At 43.6% G+C, this 19,462-nt stretch overlaps 1 protein-coding gene across 4 annotated transcripts; it reads left to right on the top strand.

Annotated features, from left to right (window-relative positions):
- The first annotated feature begins 21 nt into the window (after positions 1-21).
- Positions 22-19,037, top strand: SQLE (squalene epoxidase). 4 transcript variants are annotated; one of them, XM_083749208.1, is made up of 12 exons: positions 22-295; positions 1,329-2,180; positions 3,132-3,384; positions 4,046-4,226; positions 7,624-7,720; positions 9,043-9,156; positions 10,810-10,981; positions 12,883-12,978; positions 13,607-13,749; positions 15,216-15,312; positions 16,854-16,941; positions 17,635-19,037. In XM_083749208.1, the coding sequence occupies exons 2-12, from the start codon at positions 1,899-1,901 to the stop codon at positions 17,825-17,827; spliced, it is 1,716 nt and encodes a 571-aa protein (XP_083605334.1). In that variant the 5' UTR covers positions 22-295; positions 1,329-1,898; the 3' UTR covers positions 17,828-19,037. The 4 variants fall into 4 exon arrangements, with proteins under 4 accessions (XP_083605334.1, XP_083605335.1, XP_083605332.1 ...); XM_083749209.1 differs by having other exon boundaries at positions 112-242; XM_083749206.1 differs by lacking the exon at positions 22-295 and adding an exon at positions 753-1,148 and having other exon boundaries at positions 1,305-2,180.
- The last annotated feature ends 425 nt before the right edge of the window (positions 19,038-19,462 follow it).

Genomic DNA, 19,462 nt, shown 5'->3' with positions numbered 1-19,462 from the left:
TCTCGGCGACGCCGTGACGTCAGGCGCTCCTCGCGCGGCCTTGCGATTGGTTAAGCAGCACGGCCCCGCCTCTTCAGCGTTATTTAAAAGCTTCACCGTCCGTTAGTTTTTATTCCGCCCCTCATCTTTTACGTATTTTAAAAGCGAGGAACCAAGTGGTACTGGACTACAGAACTATGCCGGGCCGTGGCAGTTTCTTCCTTCTCCTCAGTCCCGAATGGCCTGCGAGTTATTCTGTGGCGGTGAGGCAAAGGGCACTCTGTACATGCTCAGGAGCACAGGCCGTAACTTAAATGTAAAAAACAAAACACTCTTTACTCTGCCATGCGGCGCACACCCTCCCCACTTCAGTTCCTCAGGCACGTTCCCCTCAGCGTTGCCACCGCAGTGCCAGCGAGAGGGCAGGAGGCCCACTCTTCCGCACTGCGCATGCTCCAAACACATGCGCATTAAGCACCCTGAAGCCTTTCCCAGACGCCCGTTGAATCTCTTACCCACACTTTCCGTCTCAGCTAGGGACGCTGTCCAGCTTCGATCTCCCTATTCGGCTCCATGGCAACGGCAAACACCTCATTCCCCCCTCCCACCCCTCTCTCCGCCTATCCGCGAACGCCGAACCTCTCGCGCGCTACGTCACATCGCACTAGGCTCCGGCGGGACGCGAAACCCCGCCCGCCGCCGCTTCCCATTGGCCCGAGCGCCATAGCACCATCTCGTCTTAGCGCGGCGGATTGGCCAAGAGGGGCTGGGCCGTGGAAAGCGCGAGGCGAAGGCAGGAGTTGAGCCGGTAGCCGGCTATTAGCATAACCCCGCCCTCTTCTCCCGCGGCCTCCCTCCCGCCTGCCTCCGCTCTCCTCACCTGCTCAGAGCATCCTCAGTCGCCAAGCGCTCCTTTTGCACGGCGAGGGCGGGTGACCGTGCGGAGACGATAGGCGAGCCATTTCCCTGAGGTGGTGGAGGAGGAGGAGAGGCCATCAAACAGGACCAACAGCCCAGGTCTCTTTCCCGGAGGAGCTTAGGGCTGAGGGCGGCACAGCTCCGCCATCCACAGGACTAGACTAAAGGAACGAGCCCTTTTCCTGTCAGAAGAATCCTGTCAGGGTCGCTGAGGGAAAGAGGAGCAGCCCTCACATTTATTTTATTTTTATGTATGCATTTCAGTTCTTCATTCTTGTGAATTAAATTTCCACACCTTTATCAAGGATGGTATGCTCTCTTGCCAAACAGGTGTGCCACCTGCAAAGCTCACCAGCCACTTTGGCAGGGATGGCGGTGGCTGGCACGCTTTCTTTCTCTCGCTTTAGTAACTTTTTGGTTTTCGTTCACAGGTGAAGCGAGAATCGCTTACGAAGGAGCAGGAGAGAAAGGAGCACAGGACCCGGAGATACTCTTCAGATTCCCTTGTTGGATTGTGACATTTTGCATTTTTAAAACACACGCAATACCTTCCCGGGTGTTTGTTTGTTTGTTTAGTTATTCCTGCTGACTGAAGGGTCAAGAGCCTTAAAATACGTGTCCTGGCAGAAGCCAGCAGATGACTGAAGAAATTTAAATGAACGATGCCTTTTCTAGGGACATGTTGATAGCGGGTGGCGATAGGTGGAGCTGCAAATCCACTATGTTTTCATGCCTGGTGCCTAAGCCGAATAACTGCTTTTCGTGACCACAGAGGTTTTGTATTAAATTTCTTGGCATTTTTCTTTTTTACCTTTTTGGATTTGTAGTGCAGTTTTTTAATTCTCCTCCTTTGGTTTGAAATGAGGATCTTTGTAATTTCGTAACACAATTTGTACAGGGTGTATGTTTGTGTAGCCCTGTTCAAGGAACTTTATTCAGAATCAAGCTTGAAAAGGGGGGAATCCAGCAGCGATTGTGAGAGAGCACACCCTTCTTCCACAATGTGGACTTTTCTGGGCATTGCCTCTTTCATCTATGTCTATAAGAAATGTGGAGATTTGCTGAATTATGCCAACAAGGAGGTCCTGATTTCCATGCTGGTGTTCTCTATTGGTTTGCTGCTGTCCTATCGGTACCGGACATGGGGACTAAAGCAACAGAAGCACAGGCAACCCCATTGTGGAATGCTCTCTAATTTTCTTGCCGCTGTGCCTCTCCTTGGTTTTTTCTGGACTAAATTCCACGCAGGCTCTCCAAAGGTGTTGAAACCGAAATCCAAAGAGGTATGTTGGCTCTTAGCATGACAACCCAGGACTGAAATCTCTTTCCTATGTTTTAAAACAATCATCTTGCACCTTTCAGAGAAATTTGTTTTTAATACTGGGGATTTCTGAAAGGGGAATTTCTTTTTGAAAATCAGATTGCAGGTTTGTGTTCCTGAACGGTGATGGAAATCTACTTAAGCCAGCACTTCCCAAACTGGGGGAGAGGGATCTAGAACGTTCAGTTTTTGGGAAATTGCAACAGCTTCCATCGGTTTTGTATTCAATCAAGCTCAACACTCAGAACTATGTAGCTTGATAAGAGATTTTAATAACAGTTATTTGAAATTCTCAAACATTAGCTCCTTCGTAATACGTTCCTAGGATTTGAGATTCCCCTCCCCCTCTTAGCTTGCTAGGGAGAGGGTATCTGTCCTATATCTAGCATATGTAGGTAAGAAACAACATCCTTCCTTGCCATTTTGAGGAGCACATAATGTAAATGAACTGCAAGTGCAATTCTGTGCATGGTTTCTTGGCACTATGGTAATTCCTACTGTGTTCAATGGGACTTGGTATGTTAATGATTGTAGCCAATTCATTGAGGTCATCCAGGAGTGGTCCAGGAAGATACTGTGGCCATCCATATCAAAAGTCGCTGAGAGATCCAGGGGAATCAGCAAGTTCTCATTTCTCCATTCCTTTCCTAAAGAAGATAATCCACTGGGGCACCCAAGGCTGATTCTGTCACAGAACCTGAACTTGTACTGGAATGAGTGAAGATAATCAGTTTCATCCAAGAGCATTATATGCAGCTCAAGTTCCTCTATGTATATATCATGTACAGAATTCTCTCCCTCAATATGCTGTGCTTTTGTGACATTTGTCAGCCCAAGTCCTTGAAGTAAATGGTAATCACAATAGCCTAAAATGCATTTGTTTTGCTTTGCTTATGGCTTCATCTTTACGCAGGATAGAAGGGAAGTTGGTACCTCACCTGAGAGCACAATTGAGACAACTACGGGTTCAAATCTCACCCCTCCGTGTGATCCAGAAGTTATCATTGTGGGATCCGGTGTGCTTGGCTCTGCTTTGGCAGCAGTACTGGCAAGGGATGGAAGAAAAGTGACAGTAATTGAGAGGGATCTCAAGGAACCTGACAGGATAGTTGGAGAACTGCTGCAACCAGGGGGATACAATGCTCTGAAAGACCTGGGACTGGGAGGTATGTTAGCAAATCGCAAATCCTGTCTCATTGTTCTGATGTGCTTGTTGCCCCACTTTGTTTATTTAATTTGCTGGGTAGCCTGATCCTTGCCTTCCATCTATGCCTTTTATAATATGATAATACCAAAAAAAAAAACCTCTCTATATATGTTGGCCTATAGGCTGAAATGAGAATCTAGCCTCTCCTTGATTTGGGGTGACTTCTGACAGGAGTGGGGGTGCACGAGTTTCCATTTCTTTCCACATTACAAAATCCCTCTGTCACTATTGTTTAATTCTGTCAGTAATGTACATGAGACCTATGAAACTGAATGAAGCCATATATGATTCATATATGGCCTACCAGGGACTCAGTAAACCCCTTGTTTTTGCTGCTTATCAGGGGCTGTAGAACAAAGGGTACTTGTTGAACATCTAGAAGGACATAATACATGGTTTATTGGCTGAATTCAGCTTAAATTCTTAGATTCTAAGATTCTGAAGAATGTTCAAAGTATCTTTTAATGGTTGGGGAGAATTTCCATTGCATATTCCTAGTGCGTATAACATAATAAATACTTGATCTAAATGTATGTTCTTGAGGCAACTTGATATGTATCCTTCTCATATACTGCCCTCAACTCTGCACTTTCCCTAATGTATTGACATTTATTTTGCAGAGGTTGTGGAAGGGATTGATGCTCACGCAATAAACGGCTATGTACTTCATGACCTAGAAAGTAAATCAGAAGTTGAAATTCCTTTCCCTGCCAAAATGGATGGCCAGATACAGAGTGGAATAGCGTTTCATCATGGGCGTTTCATCATGGGTCTCCGAAGGACAGCCATGGCAGAACCCAAGTAAGAACGACAACTTAAAATAATAAGGCATCTACTGAATGAGCTGTTCTAGGCCTGACTGCCTTCCATCTTGCTGAATTTATTTTTTATTTTTTGTTTATTTTGTTTTTCCTTTTATATCACTTGAATAACACCTTTGTGGTCTGATACCAACTGAAAGTAGCATCCCAGCCATCAGCAGTGCATTGGTGCTTATACAATCGTGCGAGTAATTCCTCAAATCAACTCAGCCACAGACATGTTTTACTGCACCACCCAAACAGGCATGCTTACCTTTAGTCATTTTGGGCACTTGAAAGAAAATAAACTGGAACTTCCACTTGAGGTCAGATAGGCACCCTCCCTACTCAGCTTCCAGCACCTACCGAATAATTTAAAAAAATAATATCACAGCAAGCATTTTGATTGAAATTTAAAGCCATATTTTCCAGTTCTCACTTTCCAGCCAATTGCAAACTATGGTTTATCAATTCAGACAATATTCTAAATCAGGAATGGGGAACCTATGGTCTTCCAGGTATTGCTGGACTACAATTCCTATCAGCCCCAGTCAGCATGACCAGTATTTAGAGGTTATAAGAGAATAACAAACAGGGCCAGAGTTGCCTGCTCCTATTCTAAACCATGGTTAAGCTTCCTTTGAAGTCTGAATTGCTTAGAAAACTACTGTATTTAATAGTGTTTCTAGTTTTTAAAATTGATTGTAACCAGCCCAGAGTCTGTTGAGTAACTGGGCATCAGTACGTATATTTATGAAAGTAGAGGTGCAACTAGATACCGTCTCTGGTTGTGCAACAGCGACACCAGGAAACTGGAAACTGAGGTGTTTTCCCTCCTTGAAGCAAAATGAAAACATATATATATATATATATCTCCAATTAGAAGTATGGTTAGGTCACGTAGTTCCCTCCCACTTGAACAGAACTGCTGCTTGAAAGTTGCATTTCCACTAATTTGCAAAATGTCCTGGTTTGATTTTACTGTACCAGGGTCAAACTATACATGATGTATTCTTTGTTCTAATTGCTAACAGGAGCTGCAGGAAGTGATTTAGATCAGGGCTATGGCAAGAGGAAAAGGGTTCAACTCTTTCTTCTGTATTGATGCCCTGATGCAGATGACTCATGGGGCTGCCATTAGCTCTGTATGAGAATGTATACAGGCTTTCTCATGTTATGCTTCTCTTTACCTTTTAATGGCTCATAGCTTTGGGTGGATGGGATGGAATTTTGATCAGGACCATGGTGCAGAGTTAAAGAGTTAATCCTCTTATTTCCATATTTCAGCCCCAGTCTGAATCCTCTCTGCATCTGCTTTTTAGTGAAGAGAGAGAAATTAGAAATACAGCACATGCAGCCCTAAAAATATCAGATTAAAAACTCATTTTAAAGTAATCTTTCACCCTTAAAATATATTTATGAGAAGGGATAATCATTGTGATGAGTATTCAGTTTTATATACCCCACCTACCTTCACACCCACAGCACATATATTGAATCATGAACTGTTCAATCCTCTGGATTGGCTATTGGCAAGATTTCCTGAGTCAGTATTGCAGAAAGGATCAGGAGAGAATATATCAGATCCTGTGGCTTGGTGGTGGCCAACCTTATTGGCACGTGTGCTGCATAACAAATCCATAGTATGAAATAATGCATTTCTAATAGTCACTACGCTAGATAGCCACAGCCATTCGTGTTCTAATAACTTCCATGCTGTATTATTTCAATGCATTCTGTGTGGGACTACTGTTGAGTAGTGTTCAGAGACTTCATTTAGTCTAAACTGCTGCCGTCAGACTCTTGCCTAGAGGAAGGTAGCTAGAACATAACCATGCCAGTTATATTCCGTCTGCACTGGCTATGTATTTGTTTCCATGATCAATTGGTTGCTGATTCTTGCCTTTTAAAGTTCTAAATAGCTTGCCTAGAGATGACTGACTTTTTCCATCAGGTTTGTCCTACTTCTGAAGCTCTCACCAGGTACCTCTTGCCAGCTGAATAGGGCAGGGCTTTCTCAGTTGTGATACCTGTCCTGTGGAATGCCTTTCCTGGGCAGGCCTGCCTAACTTCAGCACTGAACAAATTTTGACCTGATGTGGGCTGCTATAATGTTTTTTCTTCTCTCCTCCTCATGTATTGAGACTTGAATACCCCTTAGTTTGATCTGCTGTTACTTTAGATTTAATGATATGGTTGCTTATTCTGCTATTAAATTTGTTTTTAGTTTTTAGTGTTATTATGTGATTTTATTTTCTATCTTGCTTTTTTTTTTGAAGAAAATTAAAGAATGGTTTAAGGTAAACTGGGACGCAGGTGGCGCTGTGGGTTAAAGCCTCAGTGCCTAGGACTTGCCGATCGAAAGGTCGGCGGTTCGAATCCCTGCGGCGGGGTGCGCTCCCGCTGCTTGGTCCCAGCGCCTGCCAACCTAGTAGTTCGAAAGCACCTCCGGGTGCAAGTAGATAAATAGGGACCGCTTACCAGCGGGAAGGTAAACGGTGTTTCCGTGTGCGGCTCTGGCTCGCCAGAGCAGCGATGTCACGCTGGCCACGTGACCCGGAAGTGTCTCCGGACAGCGCTGGCCCCTGGCCTCTTGAGTGAGATGGGCGCACAACCCCAGAGTCTGTCAAGACTGGCCCGTACGGGCAGGGGTACCTTTACCTTTACCTTAAGGTAAACTAGGGCTTATCATTAACTGCGTCCCACAGCTCTCTCATGGGGTGATATCCAATTGGTTTATAAGAAAAGTTTGGTTAATTTCTTGCCAACTGCTCATGCAAGCCACAGTCCTGGTTCAGACAACATGGCAAATCATAGCATGGCTTGTTTGAGCCATGCAGGTTCCATGCAGGCGAGAAGAAGCTGCAAGAGATCTATGAGGTATGGGAGAAGCTTGTTCACAATTGTACCATGGTTTAAGGCAGGGGTCAGCAACCTTTTTCAGCCGTGGGCCGGTCCACCGTCCCTCAGACCATGTGGTGGGCCAGACTATACTTTTTTTTGGCGGCGGGGGGGGGGGGGGGAATGAATAAATTCCTATGTCCCACAAATAACCCAGAGATGCATTTTAAATAAAAGGACACATTCTACTCATATAAAAACATGCTGATTCCTGGACCATCTGCGGGCCGGATTGAGAAGGTGATTGGGCCACATCCGGCCCCCGGGCCTTAGGTTGCCTGCCCCTGGTTTAAGGCCATTGTTTAAATACAGGTCTATTTTCTCCCCAGGAGTAGGAAGACAACCTGTGCAGTTGGTTCTGTTCAGGGGAATGGTTCTACCTATTAAAGTTAGTAGTGTATATTTTAGATGGAAATGTGCTTAACTTACTGTATTATGGAATATGAACCATGGATATTGTGTGCATTAAAACAAATAAACAAACTGCTTTCTTCCAGTACAAAATTCATTGAAGGAACAGTGACTCAGCTGCTTGAAGAAGATGAACGTATTGTTGGAATTTTGTTCAAAGATAAAGAAACTGGTGCTACAAAGGTGAGGCTCAATAGACATATATATTTTTACAGGAAAATATTCTAGGTTGTTTTGGTGCACAGTAATCCTCTGTCAAATTAAAGCAGGAAACAATTAAGGTAACCCAACAGGTAAATTAGCACAATGAGCGTGGTTAAAAACACAGGGCCAAATTATATGACAGTATTATTACTATTTATCTGTTTTCTGTTTTCAGTCCTCTCCTCCCATGGCATAAATACATATCTAGTCTACAGACTACAAAGTATATTTACAGGAAAATTATGTTTTGCAGCATTGCCCTTCAAAGTCATAAGGTTATTTCTTAAGGGCCAAAGCAGAAAGAAAAAAACATAGTCTGACTGCTGCCTCAATAAATATATACTACGTGGGTGGCGCTGTGGTCAAAACCACTGAGCCTCTTGGGCTTGCCGATCAGAAGGTCGGCGGTTTGAATCCCTGTGACGGAGTGAGCTCCCGTTGCTCTGTCCTAGCTCCTTCCAACCTAGCAGTTTGAAAGCATGCCAGTGCAAGTAGATAAATAGGTACCACTGTGGCGGGAAGGTAAACACTGTTTCCGTGCACTCTGGTTTCCATCACGGTGTTCCGTTGCGCCAGAAGTGGTTTAGTCATGCTCGCCACATGATCTGGAAAGCTGTCTGGACAAACAACCGGCTCCCTTGGCCTGAAAGCGAGATGAGCGCTGCAATCCCATAGTCGCCTTTGACTGGACTTAACCGTTCAGGGGTCCTTTACCTTTTTACCCTTAGATATACAGTATGCTATGGATACCTAAAAGTTCATATCATCTTCTATACATCAAATCAATCATTGCATTCTGCAGGAGAGGGTCTTCTGCAAATACCACCCAGTCTGGTGGGCTGTTGCATATTATTTCAGAATCAGGCCTTTGGTAAGGCAACAAACACTATCCTTTGGAACTCCCTCCCATTGCAGATCAGACAGGTGTCGTTTTCAGTGCCTGCTAATGGTGTTCCTCTTTCTAAAAGCCTTCTAAAATCTTTATCCCAGTTGGCATCTGTCCTGAATTGAAATTGGTTTTATATATGTGCTGCTGTTCTATTTTTTATATTTATAACTGTTTTTTAAATTGTTTTTATATATGCAATTGTTTTAACTGTGTGTGTGTGTGTTGTTGATGTTAAGGAAGAGCATCACAAGCTGCTGCTCAGAGATATGGTGCAATTTCCTTTTGAGAACTCTGACAAACTTTCAAATGAGAATGAAACTTCTGTGAATATAGACTGGCTTAAGGGGTTACTGTACTATATGACACTATTTATCATGTTTATCACTTTTTCTTTCATCCTTCCCCATTGCAGGAGCTCCGCGCACCCCTTACTGTTATTGCTGATGGTGTCTTTTCCAAGTTTAGAAAACAACTTATCTCCAACAAAGTTAGAGTTCCATCTCATTTTGTGGGGTTAATTTTGAAAGTAAGTGTTACTTTTTAAAAACAACAACAACTAAGCTTACAGTTAGTCTGCTTACCATCTATGGTGTGGTGGCATTGTGGGCCATCATTGTAAACCAGGGTTGAATCCTGGGTGTGGGGCTTCAGATAACACGGCCAGTGGGGAGGCATAGCTGCTTGCCTTGCTGGCCAGGGCTTCAGATTCAAGCCTGCCTGCAGAATCGACCAATAGCAGGTGGGCTGGGAGGCAGGCCTTTCCCAGAGGGCAGGCCCAACGGAACACGTAGGCTTCCCTTGGGTGCGCTGCTGGGAAATCTAAAGCAGCCTGTCTCAACCCCAGCACCCAGTTCTTCTCCGGATCTTCCACCCAATTCCTTTGCATATTGTCTGCTCTTTTGGCGCTTGACCTTGCTGTGAACCTCATTGGCTGCTGTATTTGGGGCTGGGCATGGATGCTTAAAGAGGAAATGTTACAGTGATCAAGGTGCATGTTTTCAAAGTTGTCCCATTTAAATTGCTAATGTTATCATACCTCTGTCGTTATTGAATCCTGTCATTATCAATCCATATTTCATCCATCTTCACAACAGCTTCTGATGTTAGTTATTGACCATGACTGGAGAATCGTAGTTTAGTAAGCCAGTGTATAAATAGCACTCAGCCACTTCACTTGACCCTTCACACAAGCAAGTGAACAAGCTGGGAAGGATTCATTTAACTCTTGTTTCCTTCTCTGTCAGAAACAAGAAACTCTAGATTAATGCTTTTGGTACAAGCCAGGATATAAAGCCAAAATCAGACCATGGCCTTCACAGCCATCTACGGATACACCGCTAAAACTGTGTTTGTGTGCCACGAGTGATCGCCAAGAAGAAGATTCTGTTAACTATGGTTTCCCACTTTGTATGGAACAAGAAATGATAGCTAACTGAAGACTTCCTTGTTTGTTTTCTGACTTGTGCAAAGGGAGAAATTAGTTAAATGTATGAGGGCCGCAGGTGGCACTGTGGGTAAAACCTCAGCGCCTAGGACTTGCCGATCCCATGGTCGGCGGTTCGAATCCCCGCGGCGGGGTGAGCTCCCGTCGTTCGGTCCCAGCTCCTGCCCACCTAGCAGTTCGAAAGCACCCTTAAGTGCAAGTAGATAAATAGGTACCGCTTTATAGCGGGAAGGTAAATGGCGTTCTGTATGCTGCTCTGGTGCCGGTTCGCTGGAGCCACTTCGTCATGCTGGCCACGTGACCCGGAAGTGTCTGCGGACAGCGCTGGCCCCCGGCCTCTAGAGTGAGATGACCGCACAACCCTAGAGTCTGTCAAGACTGGCCCGTACGGGCAGGGGTACCTTTGTTGTTGTTGTTGTTTAGTCGTTTAGTCGTGTCCGACTCTTCGTGACCCCATGGACCAGAGAACGCCAGGCACCTCTGTCCTCCACTGCCTCCCGCAGTTTGGTCAAACTCATGCTGGTAACCTTATGAGGGCACCAGGATCATACAAGCTGAGGAATGGTTGTCCAAATGTGGTCACTGTTGCTAACATTTTACAGATTGGGAAATGAGCATCTGTACTAGTAGTTTGTTGAAAACTGGCCAGTGAATTCATGGCCAACCAGGGATCTATTGATAAATGTAAGTCGGAAGGCACTTTTCATAACTTTTTCTCTTTCTTTCACTATAAAGGATTCACCTCAGTTTAAAGCCAACCATTCTGAAATTGTTCTGGGTAATCCTAGTCCAGTACTTTTCTACCAGATTTCTTCCAATGAAACCAGAGTGCTTGTTGACATTCGAGGTGAAATGCCAAAGAACCTTAAAGAATACATGGTTGAACAGATTTATCCACAACTACCTGGTAAGCATTATGTGCACAGGTTGTCAATACTGTGAAAGAAACCATCTACTTAAGTGTTTGCATCAACTCTCATTTGATGCAGAATTGCCTCGTCATTGAAGAAATAAACTTTAAATGTCTAAACTGTGATTAACATGCACTCAGAGTTGAAGCTTCAAGGAGCATTATCTTTTGCAAATATTCATGTTTCTAGACTTGGTTGAAAGGTAGCTGTGACTGGAAGAGGATGGTGGAAAATAGCCCTTTGCAGTGTAAGTGCCTATGTTGGTAGCCTTTTACATCCTGTCCATGGTCAATGATGGACTTGGAATTGGGCATGCCTGAAGTATGCCTGATTTCATAGAGGCACAGGGGCATAGTCTCAAGTTTTTTTCATCACTTACCCTCAGTGGTCACACATTCACAAGGATAAATAGCTGGTGTAAAGCCACATTTGACCAGTTCATTGTTACGGTCATGAGGGCATTGCTGTCTTCCTCCTTATAATGACTTCAGGGAAATCTTGCACAACAGTTTCCCCCAGCTGATATACTGGAAATGTGGCATTTTCCTAGAGTAGGTGTTGCTGGTGGGTGGCCTCAAGTTGTGCCGTCTCAGTTTGGGAGTTCCTTAGAGCACCTTTGGGTACCTGGAGCAGTGAGCCCCTGAGGGAATGAGATGGGAATTGAGCAGGCTGTGGGACTAGAAATGGTAATTTGAAAAGGTGTATGTGAAGAAAACTTGAAAGGCTGGTTTTGCTTTTTACAGCAAGGGTCTCTTCAGAACCAGGAAGGATTTTTTTCTTGGGCAAGAGTCTGGTGGAGTTTCACCTTCACCTGTTAAAAATGTCTTTGCTCTGTCAATGGCAAACTGCAACTTTTTAGCTGTGGGTCTGTTTTGTACTGGGAATAGATTCCTGTACTTCAGTATTGAGGCTGTGTGTTTCAAGTTGCCAGTGAATATCTGGGTTTCACAGATGTGCTTTTGAACAACACCCCATCATTTCAGTCAGATGTGTGCAGAAGATATTCCTGATACACTACCACCACCACTACTACTACTACTATTACTACTGATGATAATAATAATAATAAATCAGATGTGGGGAATATTTGGCCATTCAGATGTTCCTGAACACTAACTCCCATCATCCCATAATTGATCCCATCATCCCATAATTGATTGTCGAACGGAATTAATTCCAGAAGTCTGTTTGACTTCCGAAAACGTTTGACAACCAAGGCGCGGCTTCTGTTTGGCTGCAGGAGCCTCCTGCACTGAATCAGAAGTCGCAGAAGCCACATCAGACGTTCAGGTTCCAAAGAACGTTCACAAACTGGAACACTCACTTCTGGGTTTGTGGCGTTCGGGAGCCAAAACGTTCGAGTCACAAGGCATTCGGGATCCAAGGTATGACTGTACTTCTATTGTTGCAGCCTAGAATAGCATTAGTTTTTTTTTGCTGCTGCATCATACTGTTGACTCATGTTAAGCTTATGGTCTACTAAGACCCCTAGATCCTTTTCACATTTGTTGCTCTCTGATTCCTGCTCCATCCACATCCTTATTTATCCAAAACAGCCTAGTTTTAACAAGCATTTTGAGATGTACAATACTTCACTTGTATTTGGCATTAGGGCACGTTACACTTTCCATAATGTTTTCTCATGTTGGTGCCAATAATTTTGAAAGAAATCCCAACAGATTGACTTCTAAGTGATCCCCCCCCCCCCGCCCCCAGAGTGGATTTATCTTTAGGTCACCGGAGTTCTGTAGGAGAGCTAACAACTTGTCTCAGTTTTCTAATGACTTTTGGGGGGACAGGTTGGAGCTAGGTATTAATGATGTCTCTCTTCTGAATCTTGAGGAAAAGATTGAATGTTCTGTAAATGACTGAACTTTTGCATATTTTGTTTTTGCAGCGCACTTACAGGAGCCTTTCATAATAGCTGTGCAGAATGATCGCATGAGGACCATGCCAGCAAGCTTTCTGCCTCCGTCCCCTGTAAACAAATCAGGTCGGTGAGCAGAAGAGTGAATTGAAAGCTGAAAGGCTTAAGGGTCTGCCCATCCAAGGGTGGGGGCGTGCCCAGTGGGGTTTTGTTCCCCCTCGCTTTGAACAGCACAGAATCCCATCCACCAATGCCGTATCACCAAACTTCTTTGGAAAGACTTTTCCCTTTCAAATAGGGTGCAAAACACAAGCCTAAACCTCTCAGGTGTGGGATAGTTCTTTGGATTTCAGCAAACAAAGGGGTTGTTCCTCAGACTTTAAGACAGAGGCAGTAAACCTCAAGCTCAGGGCTGAATGCCCCTACACCTGCCCCTCTAAGTGCTTCGTGCAATCATGCTTCTATTTTCTATACCTTCAATGCCCAGAAACCCAGCAGGCGCCATTTGCTGGCACCTTCCATTGTCTCTCGGCCCCAGGGATTAGAGGGCAAGGTTGGAATCATTGTTGTCACTCTGTTTAGCATTACGATGATGCCACTTCACTTAGTAGAGGCATGAAGCAATCTAGAGATTGCTAGGAAAGATAGCACCTGCCAACCCCAAAGTGTGCTAAAGTTTAGAATGAATGCCAGGATCCTGCGTCTATACAACAGTGTTTGATTTTAGAGGTTGTTTCCTTCTTTTTTTACGTAGGAGTCCTCCTTCTGGGTGACGCTTACAACATGAGGCACCCTCTAACAGGTGGAGGAATGACTGTTGTTCTGAATGACATCAAGATATGGAGGCACCTGCTGCAGGCCATTCCAGACCTGTATGAGGATTCTGCTATTCTGGAGGTATTTTATTCTTTTTCTTTTATTACATTCATTACTCACTTTATTTTGCACAGGGCAACCCAAAGCAACTTAAAAGCATGGGTATGATTCTGGCTTTTCCTTTTGGGGTGGGGGCTTTGGTTCAGGTAAGGGTGTGTTTTTTTGGCAACTTTAAGCTGCTGCCTGTTCTAGGTTAGAGAGAATCTTGAGTTCCGATCACCTGCACACCAAACTTTCAGGTTCAAGGGAGGACTGTGGTCACAACCCCACCATGAATTTAACTCACATAGTTTTCCCCAAAGAGTCCCGGGAATTATAGTTTGTCAAGGCTTCTTGGAACTGTAGCTCTCTGAAGGGTAAACTGCAGTTCCCCAGGATTCTTTAGGGAAAGCTAGCCTGGCTTATATTTTAACACTTGTTGGATCCAGGAATTAGAAGGATCTTCCATACAGCCTACATCCCCCTTCCCCAAACTCATGACAGTATAATGATGGACTTAAGAGAATTGATTAGAGGACATTGGCAAACAGGTCTGATAAGATTCTTGCTCAGCTCACTGCTGCTTATCACGTGTAACTTGTGATCCATGCTGTACTACATGGAAACTTATGCTGCAATAAATACTTAAGATGCCAGAAAACTATTTTGTTTCTGACAAAGTTTTCTGCTGGGAGAAGCCTGGTCCTGCTATTCCTATAATTTCTGTTTAGAGATGTGACATTTCTGGACATTTTGACACCATGGTGGGATTGTTTGTGATGGGTGATGAAATAGGTGTCATAGAATTGTAGAGTTGGAAGGGAACCTGAGGACCATCCAGTCCAGGGTTAGGTTTCCAGCTATTTTCAGACTACAGGTCCCATCATCCCTGACCACTGACCTTGCTAGCTAGGGATGATGGGAGTTGTAGTCCAAGACCAGCTGGGGACCCAAGTTTGGGAAACACTGATCTAGTCCAACCCCCTGCAATGCAGGAATATGCAGCCGTCCCACCGAACCTGCAACCTTGGCGTTATCAGCACCACCCTCTAACCAACTGAGGTACCCATAAATCATGTGCACCATTTTAAAAATGTGAAATGCATTATGCATTCTCTGTGGGGAAATGCAAAAAGGGAGCAGGCCATGCTTCATGGTAGAGCACTAACTAGCCTTTGCACACAAAAGGTCTCATGTTCAATTTCTGTCATCTCAGATTGTTAGGTAGCAACTGATGAGACAGAATTCCACCCTGGAGAGATTCCTTCAGTAAGAGCAGACTAGAAATAAGCCAAATGATCTAACTCAATATAAAGCAGATCCATAGGTGTACTGATAACAATTTGCTGACAAACTCTTGAGATCCCTTCTCATAGTGAGACCATTCCTCTGTCATTTGGTGGAGTAAGTTACCAGTGCCCCCATCTTGAAACTGGTAAACCCCATTACGTATGCAATGTTATGTTGCATCCCAATGCCAGCAAGTAACCTTATCTTACCTTTTGCAGGCAAAGAAGTCATTTTACTGGACAAGAAGAAAGTCCCATTCCTTTGTCGTGAACGTCCTTGCTCAGGCGCTTTATGAATTATTTGCTGGAACAGATGGTAAGTGCATTTCGAAAAGGTACAAACAAAGTTAATTACACTTCATAGATCTATTTTGCTCCAGTTTAAGTGATGCAAGACCTGTTGACATGATGGAACACCTCCATATGACTGTAGCTGCACTGTGGCAAACTTATACCTTGATCATCCATCCAGTCAGCCATCCACCCCTAAGGCAGAAGCACACTGTTTGATAGCTATGGGGTTGCCATTGAAAACAAGCTTTTCTGCACTGCCATTTCTGCCCTGAACATGTGACATTTATTATTATTACTTATTAAATTTGTGTACCGCCCTATACCCATAGATCTCTGGGTGGTTCACAACATAAAATTACAATATAAAATACACAAAAGACATAATATAATATAATAAAAATAAGAACAGAAACAAACCAATAATCCCCCTTCCAATAAATCGTTTAAAAAGGCACCAGATGTCTGTCAGCCAAATGTCTAATTCAGGCATAGGCAAACTCAGCGCTCCAGCTGTTTTGGAACTACAACTCCCATGATCCCTAGCTAACAGGACCAGTGGTCAGGGATGATGGGAATTGTAGCCCCAAAACCTCTGGAGGGCCGAGTTTCACTATGCCTGGTCTAGTTAAAGAGGAACATTTTCACCTGGTGCCTAAAGGTGTATTTAGAACAGGGATGTCAGCAGCCTCCTTATGGCAATCTTAACATGTGCTCTGTCCATCTGACTTTCTCTGTCAGTACCTAAGTGGACTATGGGATGTAAAAAAAAAAAAAGTCTACTGTCAGCATTTCGTTGGAAGGTTATGCTAGCCTGGAAAGCAAATAAATTATATTAATAAATTAATAAATTAATTGACAGAGTTGTTAAGTCTCAATGAATGCTTTGTAGATTGCAGGTGCAGCCTAGATCCATTCATCAGAGCACAAACTTAGATTTTTAGCATGGGTATAGTTTGTATAACGTATGACAGTCTTGCAACGGTAATGATAATTAGCTTGCAGTGACACGGAAGTGGGTTTTTTCACTGGTAGCACCAGTGTTCCTGGAGTGCCCCTGGTGATATACGAGAGGCCCCACCTGTATGGGCTTCCAGGCAGCTTTTGAAAGCACTCCTGTTCACACAGGCATTGCGTTGATCTCACCACCTGAGTCTCATAATTTAATTGATGTTTTGTTGCAATGGGATTGTTTCGTTGCATAATTTAATGAATGTTTTAATGGGATTGTTTTATTGTGTGATTTAAGAATGGATGTTTATATGTTAATTGGTGTTAATTTGTGTAATTGGTCTTTGGATTTGTAAACTGATTAGTATTTTGACATTAAGCTGTATATAAATGCATAAATAATAACAATAAGGCACTGTTGCTGCATCAGTTTGTTGTGGTGGCGATTATTTAAAAATGCATAATATCAGACTGAAGAAATGAGGGGCAGGATGTTAGAAATTCATGTGTGTTGCCATGTATGTTATAAGATTATTCTTCATTTAAGTAGTTCATTCCACTCTTATTTTCTGTGCTTTCTTGTAAAGCAGTGTTCTTTTTAATTTATTTTTGCAGTTTCTCTGCGTCAGTTAAGGCAAGCCTGTTTCCTTTATTTCAAGCTTGGTGGCGAGTGCGTATCCGGCCCAGTTGGATTACTGTCTGTGTAAGTTGGAGAAATGTTTATGAAATCCTTCTCAGGTTGTTGTTCAGAGCAGGACTCTCTTTGGAAACCATGTGAAAGAGACCTTTCATGAGTCCACTTAACCAGTGAGGTGTAGAGGGGCTGGGGATCAAATAATACTACTGCTACTACTAAAATACATACATACATACATACATACATACATACATACAAACATATCCCGCCCATTCGGCTGGGTTTCCCCAGCCACTCTGAGTGGCTCCCAACAGAATATTAAAAATATGATAAAATATCAAACATTAAAAACTTCCCTAAACAGGGCTTCCTTCAGTTGTCTTCTAAAAATCAGAGAGTTGTTTATTTCCTTGACAACTGATGAGAGGGCATTCCACATAGTGAGCACCACCACTGAGAAGGCCGTCTGCCTGGTTCCCTGTAATGAGGGAATTGCCAGGGAGCCCTCAGCGCTGGACCTCAGTGTCTGGGCAGAATGATGGGGGAGACGCTCCTTCAGTTATACTGGGCCGAAGCCATTTAGGGCTTTCAAGGTCAGCACCAACACTTTGAATTGTTCTCAGAAATGTACTGGGAGCCAATGTAGGTTGAGAGACTTTGTTGCCCAACCATTTCAACGGATTAGTATTTTGTAAAATCTAGTACGTTGCTCATAAGGTGAATCGCCTTTTTCATCATTTCCTTAATCCTTCCCTGCAGCTTATCACCCAAGCCTGTCGTCCTGATTGGCCACTTCTTTGCTGTTGCCCTCTACGCCGTGTATTTCTGCTTCAAGTCCGAGTCCTGGATCACCAAGCCGCGAGCGATCTTCAGCAGCGTTGCTGTGCTGTACCGGGCTTGCTCCGTCATATTTCCACTCATATACTCTGAAATAAAGTACCTCACCTATTAAATTTGGAAAGACAAATCCGCAGGAAAAGGAACGCAGTAGATTCCCTTCTCTCCTCTCACCCTTCATTCTTGTGAATGTGGGATAGTTCTGTCCCAAAAAAAGCAGACTTTTACTCTCTCTTTCTCAAGAAAAGGACAAGCTTTGTTTTGTGTTTTTTTGTATAGAGAGAGCCAGCCTCTGGATGTGAGATCTTCCTATAAGGGGGATCCCAAGTGTGTATAATCCCATGAACCAAGAAGGTAACATTTCAGTAAAGATCAGCCCAATCTATGGGGAGTTAGAGGTAATTTCTACTGCTGTTTCTGGGCGTAGCTCTTCAGAGCCAAGGGAGTGCAAATAACCATCTGCCTGTTGAGCTTCCCATCCCTCTGGCTGCTGGGGCCGTGGCTAAATGCTACACAAAACTCTGTAGCACATGCGATCCTGCCAATACAGGAGACAAGATAGCCAGGAATCATTGTTCTCACTGAGGAGGTAAACCTGTTCCTTGGCTGCATCACTTTAGACTGGAGATCAAAAATGGAATGACCGAATGCTCCTCCACACAACCCTTCCTCGAAAATTAGCAAATAAATTGGCCTGCACATAGAAAACTAGCACATCAGGGTGAGAGCTAGGCTAGGTTTATGGATGCATTTCTTTTTAAAACAATATGAAGGAACAATGAATCGCGTTGAACCCTCACCTGCAGCCCAGGCCCAGGTTTGCTTCCTTGGGAGCTGGTTCATTCTTGGCGTTTGATTCCTACAATGAATAATGTGTAGTGCTAGCTAAGGCAGCCTCGCTGGTACTACTGCTAGTTCCTAAGGGTTTCTTGTGCCGGAACTATACAAATCTGAATAATTTAGTTATTAGTCACACAGACATGAATATGTGCGTGTATGTATGTAAAAATAACAAACTCACATACAAAAAAATATGTAAGTTTGATTTCCTTATACGGATGGAGATTCTAAAAGAGATTGATGTTTCCAGGGACCACTATAAAAATGTTCAGGACAGAAGCTAAAATGCTGGTTCCAGCAGAAGATAGTTGATGGATTGTTGAGCATGCCCCATTAATGTTAATTAAAAGCTAATGAAACAAGGGGTGGTTCAAACAGTTAACTCTTTCTTTTTGCTGCTAATGTTATCTGTACCTTTGACATTTTCTATCTTTTATGTGAAATGTCCCTCTATGATGAGATAAAATCCTAATGTGTTTTATTCAGCTAAATGTCCCTGTGTCTACTTTTTTTGTCCTGTGGTATAAGTACTGGGATCCTTTTCTTAAGTTTTATTTAAATAACATTCTAGTGGGGAAGAGGGAGATATGGCTCTGGTTCTTTTCATAGTTGAGGAGGCCTGTGGCAGCATAGGAGATTTAAAGCAGCATCGCAACACAGAGCTGTAAATCCTTGCCACAACCCTTTATGTAGCTCTAAACCTGCTTCCTCAGTTGCTATGAGATACAACATTGGTCACATCCGTTCCATACGTTTAAAGCATGTGGCTTCCCTCAGAGTATCCTTGCAACTTTGGTTTGCTCCTCAGTGCTACAGTAGTGGATCCCAGAAGAGTTTGTTTTTTGATCCTCAAAGATTCTATACCCGTGAAACATAATGAGAGCCTGTCTGGTTCTACTCTTGAAAAGTA

This window comes from Podarcis gaigeae (genome assembly GCF_964106915.1).
Source record: "Podarcis gaigeae genome assembly, chromosome: 7".
NCBI lineage: Eukaryota > Metazoa > Chordata > Lepidosauria > Squamata > Lacertidae > Podarcis > Podarcis gaigeae.
The sequence above is the reverse complement of the archived record's forward strand: the minus strand, read 5'-3'. Positions and strand labels throughout refer to the sequence as shown.

Excerpts from the sequence above, each read along its gene's own strand:
- SQLE (XM_083749208.1), top strand. The coding sequence starts at position 1,899 with ATGTGGACTTTTCTGGGCATTGCCTCTTTCATCTATGTCTATAAGAAA. Across the intron at positions 2,181-3,131 it reads TGAAACCGAAATCCAAAGAG|GATAGAAGGGAAGTTGGTAC; the intron begins GTATGTTGGCTC and ends ATCTTTACGCAG. Across the intron at positions 15,313-16,853 it reads ATTATTTGCTGGAACAGATG|TTTCTCTGCGTCAGTTAAGG; the intron begins GTAAGTGCATTT and ends TTATTTTTGCAG.